Source organism: Ursus maritimus, unplaced genomic scaffold (genome assembly GCF_017311325.1).
Source record: "Ursus maritimus isolate PB19 unplaced genomic scaffold, ASM1731132v1 scaffold_15, whole genome shotgun sequence".
In the NCBI taxonomy this organism is placed as follows: Eukaryota; Metazoa; Chordata; class Mammalia; order Carnivora; family Ursidae; genus Ursus; species Ursus maritimus.
The window spans coordinates 34912597-34924014 of record NW_024423897.1 but is presented as its reverse complement, the minus strand read 5'-3'; the positions used below and the strand labels follow the sequence as shown (position 1 = coordinate 34924014).

The window sequence follows — 11418 nt, the reverse complement described above, 5'->3', positions numbered from 1 at the left end:
AGCAGAGACTATGCTCTCTGTCTTCACTATTCTCACTAGCATCTGGCACTTAGTAATGGCCAACATTTATTGGATGTGTAATACATACCAGGCATTATTCTAATTGCTTTATGAGCATTAACTCATTCAATCACCAGAAAAATCTATGAGGTGATAGGTGCTATTGTTATACTATCCACTTAACAGACGAAGAATTTGAAGCACATAGAGACTAAATAATTCATTAAGATTATATTACCAGAATGGGGCCCCTGGGTGGCTCAGCTCTTAAGCATCTGCCTTTGACTCAGGTCATGATCCCAGGGTCCTGGGATTGAGCCCCGCATCGGGCTTCCTGTTTGGCGGGAAGCCTGCTTCTCCCTCTCCCACTCCCCTTGCTTGTTTTCCCTCTCTCACTGTCTGTATCTGTCAAGTAAATAAATAAAATCTTAAAAAAAGATTATATTATCAGAATCATGATTTGAACCCAGATAGTCTAGTTCTGGAACTCATTTGCTTAATGCTATCCTGTCTCTCAAATGTTTAATTCACAAATAATTTTACTTTGTTTGCTCCAAGAAAATCAAAAATTTTCTGGTGTACTTAACATTTTATTAGGAAGATGTCTCATACAGGGGCGCCTGGCTGGCTCAGTTGGTAGAACATGTGACTCTTGATCTCAGGGTCATTGGATGTGAAGCCTACTTTAAAAAAGAAAAAATAATTTTAAAAAAGATGTTTCATACAGACAAAAACTAAAAGAAAAAAAAGCTTAATGCAGAAGTCCCTACTAGTGCAGTTACATCGTCTCTATTTTTTATGAAAAGCAAATACATCTTGTGGTTATTTTTTCATAATCATCATGATTATCTACTACTATTGGTCAATGATATATGTCTTCCATTTTTCTTTATTTTTTTTTTTTCTTCAGCACTTTGTAGTTTAAGATTTTATGTTTCTACAATGGAATCTTCTCAACATGTGCTGGAACTACTAGACATCCACATGCAAAAAAATGAATCTAGCCACAGACCTGTCACAAAAATTAACTAAACAACTGACTTAAACTCAACAACTGACCTAAAACTATAAAACTCCTAGAAGAAAACATAGGAGAAAATTTAAATGACTTTAGGTAAAACAATGACTTTTTAGCTACAACACCAGAGGCATGATCCATGACAGAAATAATGATAAACTCTCCTTAATTAAAATTAAATCTTCTGCTCTGCAAAAGACAATGTCAAGAGAATGAGAAGACAAACCACAGATTGGGAGAAAATATTTGCAAAAGACATAAAGGACTGCATAATCCAAAATATACAAAGAACTCTTAAAAATTCAAAATAAGAACACAATCTGATTAAAAAATGGGTTAAAGACCTTAACAGACACCTCACCAAAGAAGATAGCCATTAAACATGTAAAAAGACACTCCACATCATATGTCATCAGGGAAAGGGGCCCTGTTAGAAGGGCCAAAATCTGGAACACTGACAGTACTAAACGTTGGTGAGGATGTGGAAAAAAAGGAACTGTCACTCATTGCCAGTGAAAATGTAAGATGGTACAGTCATCTGAAAGATAGTTTGGCAGTTTTTTACAAAACCAAACATATTCTTACTATATTATCCAGAAATCATGCTCCTTGATATTTACCTAAAGGGGTTGAAAACTATGTCCACACTAAAGTTGCACGTAATGTCCATAGTAGCTTTATTCATAATTGCCAAAACTTAGAAGCAACCAAGACGTCCTTCAGTAAGTGAAGCAGGATAAATAAACTATAGTACATCTAGACAATGTAATATTAAACAGTGCTAAAAGAAATGAGCTATTCAATCATGAAAAGACACAGAGGAAACTTAATACTTATTACCAAGTGAGAGAAGGCAATCTGAAAAAGGCTACATTCTGTACGATTCCAACTATATGTCATTCAAGAAAAGGCAAAAGTATGGAGACAGTAAAAATACCAGTGGTTGGTAGCGGTTGAGAGGAGGGAGAAGATAAGCATATCATAATGATGATACCATAATGATGGATACATGTCATTATACATTTGTCATAAACAATACAATGTACAACACCACGAATGAACCCTACGTAAACTATGGACTGTGGGTGATCATGATGTGTTAATGTAGGTTCATCAATTGAAAAAAGCGTACCACTCTGGTGGGTGATATTGATAATGGGTAAGCTATGCATGTGTAAAAGCAAGGTGATATATGGGAAATCTCTGTACCTTCCCTTTTATTTATTTATTTTTTGTGAACCTTAAACTGCTCTAAAAAATTAAGGTCTTAATAAAAGGAAAAAAATGTATACTATCTCAAATTCTCATCTATAAATCCTTGACTACCGAGGAGCTGAAATAGCTAGGTATAAGCTTGGGCAATGGTTTTCCTAATGATCTGTATTCATAAAGTTCTACTTTACTACCTAAGGCCTGCTTATTTGTACACAGAAAAGAGACAATGGCTTTAATAACTTTTTTTGTTGAAGGCACAATGAACTGGCCTTATTTGATTAGAGTTCACATTGGCTTTTGATTTTTGAGGTTGAGTAATCTCTTAGGATAAAACCAAATTTTGTTGTCCCAAGCTGTAAAACATTCTGCATATAAGAGTAGTTGTTTTTGTCTTCACAACTGCTTTCTTTCCCTTATTCATTTTTTTTTCGTTCATTTAATGAATACTGAGTGTCCACCTAGGCATTGTGCTACGAAGGAAGAGTACTAGATGATGTCATAGAGGAGCCTAATTTAGTTGGAGGTCTAGAAAGGCCTATAAATGCTTAGAAGAACACCCAAGTTTATTTTATTTTTTTATTTTTTAAATTTTTTAAAAAAGACTTTATCCATTTATTTGACAGAGAGAGAGAGACAGCCAGTGAGAGCGGGAACACAAGCAGGGGGAATAGGAGAGGAAGAAGCAGGTTCCCAGAGGAGGAGCCCAATGCAGGGCTCTATCCCAGAATGCTGGGATCAAGCCCTGAGCGGAAGGCAGCCGCTTAACGACTGAGCCACCGAGGCACCTCAAAGAGCACCCAAGTTGAAAACGAGTTCTGAAGGATGAATGGGATTCAATGAAGGGCATGGGGATTGGTGAAGAGTCAGAGTTTTCAGGACATGATCGTCGGAGGCTGCTTATTGAGTTGAAAGAAGACTGTTGTAGTGGAAAATAGAAAATGGTGAGGTTGGAAAGGCTTTGGGGACCATGTGAATAATTTTGCATTTTATTTTAAGAACTATGGAAATGATATTAGACTTGATAATTATCATTTAGGATGCATAGCTAAAGTATAATTTGAGATAGGAGACTAAGGTGTAGTAGCCAAGCTAATGAGTAACTCTATGAAAATATTTTTATTCAGCAGCATTAGGACTATATACAATGTTGCTAGAACTCAGAAATATAAAGGTAAATAATGCACCATTAGTTTGTAGCACAGATAGGGAGTTGTAAAGAGATTAGAACCAAATATGAAGTAAAAATATAATAAATATGTTAATAAAGTGCTTTGGGAACCCTTGCTGTGGGCTGGGAAACTCTATAAGCAATCATGACTGGTAGCCAGAGGGAGGCTTGGGCTAAGAATACAAGCTTTAGAGCATTTATTTTTATTTTTATTTTTTTAAAGATTTTATTTATTTGAGAGAGAGAGAGAGAGCACGCGTGAGAGAGCGTGCGCAAGCAGATGCAGAGGGAGAGGAAGAAGCAGATTGCCTACAGAGTGGGGAGCTCAAAGTGGAGCTCAATCCCAGGGTCCGAGATCATGACCTGAGCTGAAGGCAGACACTTAACCAACTGAGCCACCCAAGCGCCCCAAGAGCATTTTTTTAAAAAAGTAGTCTCCACACCAGCATGGAGCCCAACACAGGGCTTGAACTCATGACCCTGAGATCAAGACCTGAGCTGAGATCAAGAGTCAGACACTTAACCAAATGAGCCACCCAGGTGCCGTTAGAGGATTTTTTGCCAAATCTTAGCTACTCAGGTCTTTTTGGCTTCTGTGTACTTTTCAATCATGTAGTGAATACTATTTTTTCCCTTAAAATATACTCAAAGGGTGAAGAACTGTGAAGGTTTTCTCATAGAAAAGAACAAAATGAAAAGAAAGGGGGTTTGTTGGATTTCTTTAGAATTCTGTGAGGATTGTGTCACCTTGGCAGTAAATGTGCCTTAAAAATGAAGAGTGTTCACAAAAAAAGTATGAGATCTTGACATTTGCGACAACATGGATGGACCTAGAGAGCCTTATGCTAAGTGAAATAAGTCAGACAAAGAAAGACAAACATCATATGATTTTACTGATATGTAGAATCTAAGAAACACACACACACACACTCACACGCATGCACGCAAAGGGAAGAAACAGACCCATAAATACAGAGAACAAACTTTTGGTTGCCAGAGGGAGGAGGATGGGCGAAATGGGGGAAAGGGAGAGGGAGACACAGGTTTCCAGTTATGGAATGAATAAGTCATGGGGATAAAAGGTACAAGACAGGGAATCCAGTCAAGGGTATTGTAATAGTGTTGTATGATGAGAGATAGTAGCTACACTTGTGGGCATAATATATAGACTTGTTGAATCACTAAGTTGAGTGTCTGAAACTAATGTAGCCTTGTGTCAACTGTACTTCAAAACAAAACAAAACAAAACAAAACACCTCCCCAGGTGATATCAATATGCAGCTGAGATTGAGAAATATCGCCTGAGGGCTTCCACAGGTTTACTTGTTCCTTGTAGGACCTGTGTACTCATTCTTTCTTTCTTTTTCTAAATGCTTATTATGCCAGTCATATACAGCTATTGAACAAAATCTAGAAAAGAAAGAAGGAAGAAAGGAAGCAAGCAAGCAAGGAAAGAAGGAAGGAAGGAAGAAAGGAAGGAAGAAAAAAAAGAAAAGAAAAGAAAAGAAAAAGAAAGGCTGTTGACACAAACTAGATAATGTTTCCAGCCAGTGTGTTGAGTTAGCAGGTGATCTCTGCGGCGCTTATGCCCCTCCAGCCCGCTAGGGCGGCGCAGCTCCAGGGACCTCCATCCCCTCGCAGAAGGCGACGCTCTTGGCCTTGGCGGCGGTGCAGTCTCTGCAAGGCGATACTTCCTGCTGGTTTTGCCGCGAGTCTTCAGCAGCTGTCTGTGCTGTGACTGTCGGTAGTTCTGCAGTGGGCGGTTGGCCATGGAGCGCCCGGGGCCCAGTGAAGGTGGGTTCCGTGGGGGCGATGCCAGGCAAGACGGGAAGGGCCGGGGGCGCCGGAGGCGCCGCACTAACGAGGTCTCCTTCTCCTCTTGCCCCAGTGTCAGGCTCAGAAGCGTCGGGACCGGATCCGCAGCTGGCGGTCACCATGGGCTTCACGGGGTTCGGTGAGTGACTGTCTTAACGCTTAGCCTCTTCTCCTTTTGCAGAGGTTTTAAGAACCGCGGAATGAGAGGGGGGGCCCAGCTGTCACCTCTGTTCCGCACCCTCCGCTGTGCCAAGCCCTAGTTACTTTAGCCAAGCCCTGTGTCTTGAGATTTCTTGGTATTCTCTTTCCCATCCGTTTTCTAATTCTTGCTTGTCTGTTGGGACCAGCTCAGGTGACATGTATGGGAAGCCTTGTGGGAAAGATAGCTTTGTGACCTATGCTGTGGACGGCGTTGGTTAGTGGAGGGAGTTGTCTTTTTGTGTCCTGAGACGGAGCTAACCATTGACTGTAGTCTGTAATGAGATGGCCTTTCTGGCAACAGGTGGGCCGGCCATTAAAGTGATATTATAACGGTTATTAAATGCTTTTTGATTCAAGCCTTTCTCTCCCGGAATTGTCACTTCAGTCTCTCTGTAGAGTCTTGTTATGAGATAAAGAGGAACATTTCAAACAGAGATGTAGTCATCTGTTGAAAACATTACTGCTTGTAAGAAACAAATGTTAATTGTCTTCCCGTTTCTCGTGGGTCTTGGATAGAACAAATATCAGGCTAATGTGTCCAGGTCTCTTGTTGGTGTTCATATACTCATTTATTATGGTAACGGCTTCTGTCACATTTTTACTCCTAGGTGGTCATGTTTACAAAAATACTATATACTTACGTGTTACTATAGTATTTACTTTTGTTTCATTCCTAATTTCAAAAGTAGCGCATATTAATAGCAGAAAATCCAAAGAACACAGTAAATGAAAAGGAAGAAAGTAAATCCTTAATAACTGTATGATCTAGAAATCGAGTTAGAAGTTTGTTTTCTATTCTTTCCTGTTGTGTATTTATCAAGAAAGTTAAGATCATATGTATGTACAATTTTATATTCTTAATTATCTACTTTATTTAATTCTTAATGCTTTGAGGATTTTCTGCATTATGAAGTACTCTTCCAAAACATGATTTTTTAATGGCCGAATAGTACATTTGATAGAAGTGCCATAATTTTGGCCTACCTAGTTTCTAATTCTTTTATTCATAATACTAAAAAGAATATCTTTATAAATAACCCTTTTATTTCTTTTTGTAAAAGTAATTTTATGTGTGTTTCCATAGGGTAGATTTCTAAAGAAGGCACTATAATAAAAATACAAATATTAAAAAGTATCCAAAACATTGCGTGTATATCTTTTTTTTTAATTTTTAAATTTTTTAAAATTTATTTTTAAGTAGGCTCCACACCCAGCATGGAGCCCAACCCGGGGCTTGAACTCATGACACTGATCAAGGGTTGGATGCTTAACAGTCTGAGCCACCCAGGTGCTCCTGGGTAGATATCTTTTAAAACTAATTGATCCATTTTGTCATAATGCCCTTCAGAAAGGTGGTTTCATTTTAGACCGAAGTCAATATTATGTAAGAATGACATTTTTACCATATTCTAACTAACATGGAGTAAACATTATTAAGAAAAAACAATAAAGACAAATATAATATTCCTTCAAGCTCATTCATGTTGTTGTCAGAATTTGGTTTCTTGTAGTTTTAGGGCTGAGGCCTCTGTTTTCTTATTTGCTGTCAGGTGGGAGTTTCTTAGCTTCTTAAGGTGCTTGCATTGCTTGTCATCTTACTGCCTTCATCTGAAAATGAACTAGTGCTTCTAGTCCTTTTCATACTTCATATATATCTGACTTCAGCTGTATCTGTTCTGCATCTTTGCTTGTAAGGGCTTCTGTGATTAGATTGGGCCAACCAGGATAATCTGTTTTAAAGTCCATAACCTTAATTAGATGTCAACAAGTCCCTATTGCCCTGTAATGTGACATATTCCAGGGTTCCAGAGATTAGGGTATGAACATTCTGCATTCTGCCTGTTACCAGTGTTGTAGATTTAAGGGGTAGAGTCCAGGTGAATTGAGGAGAATGGGAAAGTTGGCTGGTTAATGATGAGACTATTGTTAAAAATTCCCTGGGAAGTAAACTCTTTCTTCCTAGGTGTATTTCTTGTAGCCATGCTATAAATTAAACAGACTAAATGGTTATCAATCATTTAATCAGTGCTTATTGAGTACCTAAAATTTGGCCAGCTTAGTGTGAGAAGATCACAGTCTGCTTCTTATTTCTTTTTAGGAAAAAAAGCTCGCACATTTGATTTGGAAGCAATGTTTGAACAAACACGAAGAACAGCTGTGGAAAGAAGTCGGAAAACACTGGGTAAGAAGTTCAGTTATGGCTCTTTTATTGGTTTAAATACTGTATACACCTTACACAAGTCCGTTGGCCGTTATTATAAGACTGAAAAAAAATTTCGAAGTTGTTAAAAGACCAAATGTGCTGGTTCCTTTGGAAGCAGAGTTGGTTTTTTTTTTTTTTTTTTAACATGGTAAAAGTTGCATCTAAGTAGGATAAGTCTGAATGCTAAAATCTTTTTGAAGTGTGTTCTATGAACAAACAGGGATTCTAAATTAATTGATAAGAATAAGAATAGCAGTTTTTTTTTTTTAACCTCTTCTTCCACCTTTATCTGATTTTCATTTCATTTTTTTCTTTTCCTGCTTACAGCGGGACCAGTATTTGGAAGGCTGGGCGAGAGGTGGCTCTCAGAGCTGTGTACACCACTGACTGTTGACTCAGTATAGAAAATTGAGACATACAGTGAATGTGGCTGCTGCTGTTGAACCCCTGTATTAATGAGTTTATCAGACATTTAATGAAGGCCTTAATTTCCAGACTGTCTGGTGTGATACTAGGTGATTGGCAATTCTGGGTACCACCTTATGGTCTTCCAAGTAGACTGACTCCTCTCTTGCTTTCTTTAGATTTGATTCAGATCATTCTTAGACTGAAGGTATAGATATATCTTGATAGCACAAAAGGGGCTAGAAATCAGAGACAGGACTTCTGGAAAATTTTAAGTGAATGTTGTTCTGGCGATTGTCCTTTTTGGTTTTAAAATGATAAGTTATATAGCAGTAATATCTAATATTTGGAAAGTGAGCTTGATGTGAAAGTTTTTGGTCTGTGGAAGAATAAGGTTTTTTTTTGGCGAGAAGGCCACATACTATTTTTTAAAAAGAACTGTCATTAATAACAAATTTCAAACACATACAAAAGTATAGTAATGAACTTCTATCATACAGATTGAAGTACTGTAACAATTACTTCCCCTCTCAGATTATTTTGATACAAATCTGAGACACATTACTTCACCCAAAAATATTTTAGTATGTGTCTTTAAGAGATACTGATTTTTAAAATTTTTTTAAATTTTATTTTTATGTTTTTTTATTATATTATGTTAGTCACCATACAGTACCTCCCTGGTTTCTGATGTAAAGTTCGATGATTCATTAGTTGCGTATAACACCAAGTGCACCATGCAATACGTGCCCTCCTTACTACCCATCACCAGTCTATCCCATTCCCCCACCCCCCTCCCCTCTGAAGCCCTCGGTTTGTTTCTCATAGTCCATAGTCTCTCATGCTTCATTCCCCCTTCTGGTTACCCCCCCCTTTCTTTATCCCTTTCTTCCCCTACCGATCTTCCTAGTTCTTATGTTCCATAGATGAGAGAAATCATATGATAGTTGTCTTTCTCTGCTTGACTTATTTCACTTAGCATTATCTCCTCCAGTGCCATCCATGTTGCAGCATGTTGAGAAATCGTTCTTTTTTTTTTTTTGATAGCTGAGTAATATTCCATTGTATATATGGACCATAACTTCTTAATCCAGTCATCTGTTGAGGCATCGGCTCCTTCCCGATTTAGCTATTGTGGACAATGCTGCTATGAACATTGGGGTGCATATGGCCCTTCTCTTCACTGTCTGTATCTTTGGGGTAAATACCCAGTAGTGCAATGGCTGGGTCATAGGGTAGCTCTATTTTTAACTTTTTAAGGGACCTCCACACTGTTTTCAGAGTGGCTGCCTACTGCATTCCCACCAACAATGTAGGAGGGCTCCCCTTTCTCCACATCCTCTCCAGCAATTGTTGTTTCTTGCCTTGTCAATTTTTGCCATTCTAACTGGCGTAAGGTGGTATCTTAGTGTGGTTTTGATTTGAATTTCCTTGATGGCTAATGATTTCGAACATTTTTCATGTGTCTGTTAGCCATTTGTATGTCTTCATTGGAAAAGTGTCTGTTCATATCTTCTGCTCATTTTATGATTTGTTTATTTGTTTCTCGCGTATTGAGTTTGAGAAGTTCTTTGTAGATCTTGGTTACCAGTCTTTTATCTGTAGCATCATTTGCAAATATATTCTCCCATTCCGTGGGTGCCTCTTAGTTTTTTTGACTGTTTCCTTGGCTGTGCAGAAGCTTTTTATCTTGATGAAGTTCCACAAGTTCATTTTATCTTTTGTTTCTCTTGCCTTTGGAGATGTGTCATGAAAAAGCTTGCTTTGGCCGATGTCATAGAGGGTGCTGCCTGTGTTCTCCTGTAGGATTTTGACGGATTCCTGTCTCACATCAAGGTCTTTCATCCATTTGGAGTTTATCTTTGTGTATGGTGTGAGAGAGTGGTCAGTTTGTATTACTCTTGAGGCCTTTTTACCTTTATAGAACCCCCTAATATCTCCTGTAGGGATGGTTTTGTGGTTACGTAATTGGTCAATGACTGGCTATTCTGGAAGGTCTTTATTTCTCCATCAATTCTGAATGACAGCCTTGCTGGATAAAGGATGCTTGGCTGCATGTTTTTCTCTGAAAGAGCTTTAAAAATGCCCCCCCCCCAACCCTTTCTCTCATTCCAGGTCTGTGTAGACAGGTCTGACGTAATTCTGATGCCTTTGCCTTGAGTCGTGGAACTTCTTTGCCTTGGCTGCTTTCAATACTGTATCCTTGGATCTAATATTTGCGATTTGCACTATGACGTGATGTGGCATAGGTTTGTCGTGGTTGAGCTTGGGAGGGGTCCTCTATGCCTCTTGGACATGAAGGTTTGTTTACTTTGCTAGATTAGGGAAGTTTTCAGCTACAATTTGTTCAAATATCTCTTCTAGACCTCTGTTTTTCTCCACCCTGTCAGGGATGCCGATGATTCTGACATTGGAACGTTTCATTGAGTCAGTAATCTCCCGTAACCTACATTCCTGAGAGTGGATTTTTTTGAGTCCAGATTCTATTTTAGCTTTTTCTTCTACTGACCCATCCTCCAGTTCGCTGATACTTTCTGCCTCATTAACCCTGGCCGTCAGAGCCTCTAGTTTTGATTGCATTTGGCTCATAGAATTTTTAGTCTCTGCCAGATTCGCTCTCATTTCCGCCCTTAGAGATTCTGTATTCTCATTAACATTTTCGTTAATACTTTTTTCAAGTCTTACACATCATCTTGACCATTGTTACTCTGAATTCCATTTCTGATAATTTGGTTATATCCATATCCATTAATTTTTTGGCAGAGGCCACAGACTCGCTGTCTTTTCTTTGCTGGGGGGGAGTTCTCCTTCTCGTCATTCTGATGAGGAGAGGGTGCGGGGTTGTCCAGAGCCCAAATTATTGACCGGTACCCAGGCCGTGGGCCCTTGTTTTATAGGGATCTTAGGGATGTGGGCTTCTTGATTTTTCAGCCTGCCTCCTGGGGGAGGGGCCTGCCGTGCCGATACTCAGGCAACCCTGTTTGGGTAGTTCTCCGTGTCCCCTGCGAGGTGGGATGGGGGTGGGCTCACTGTGAGCCGGTATTTCCAGGCTTTTGTTCTCTGGCAGCTTTCCCTGACGGTTTGCTGTGCCTCTTCTGAGATTCAGAGCAGCAGTGGTCGAATCTCAGCCTCTGTCTCAGAATAGAGGGATCGCGGACCATCCTCCACTGATGTTCTGGCCACTTTAACTCTGTTTCTGTTGGTGCTGCTCAACCCTCCAGCGACCCGGGATGTGTGCCCCACACCCGGCGTCCCAGCCCTCACTTCCAGGGCGGGCATGTCTCTGCCCTTTGTGTTTCTAATACCGCCAGCTGCCCCCGCGTGCTCCGGAGCTCCCGGTCTCACTCTGGTTTCAGTGAGCGCACCGGAGCTCCGTGAGAAGTCTGGTGGCAT

General features: G+C 39.6%; 1 protein-coding gene across 1 annotated transcript in view; it reads left to right on the top strand.

Annotated features, from left to right (window-relative positions):
* The first annotated feature begins 5043 nt into the window (after positions 1–5043).
* The window catches only part of WDR70 (WD repeat domain 70), a 292600-nt gene continuing 286225 nt past the window's right edge, over positions 5044–11418 (top strand). The window contains exons 1-3 of the mRNA XM_008692622.2: positions 5044–5195; positions 5290–5355; positions 7516–7599. Of these exons, the coding sequence (XP_008690844.1) occupies positions 5171–5195; positions 5290–5355; positions 7516–7599 (175 nt within the window). The 5' untranslated portion in view covers positions 5044–5170. The remainder of the gene's footprint in view (positions 5196–5289; positions 5356–7515; positions 7600–11418) is intronic.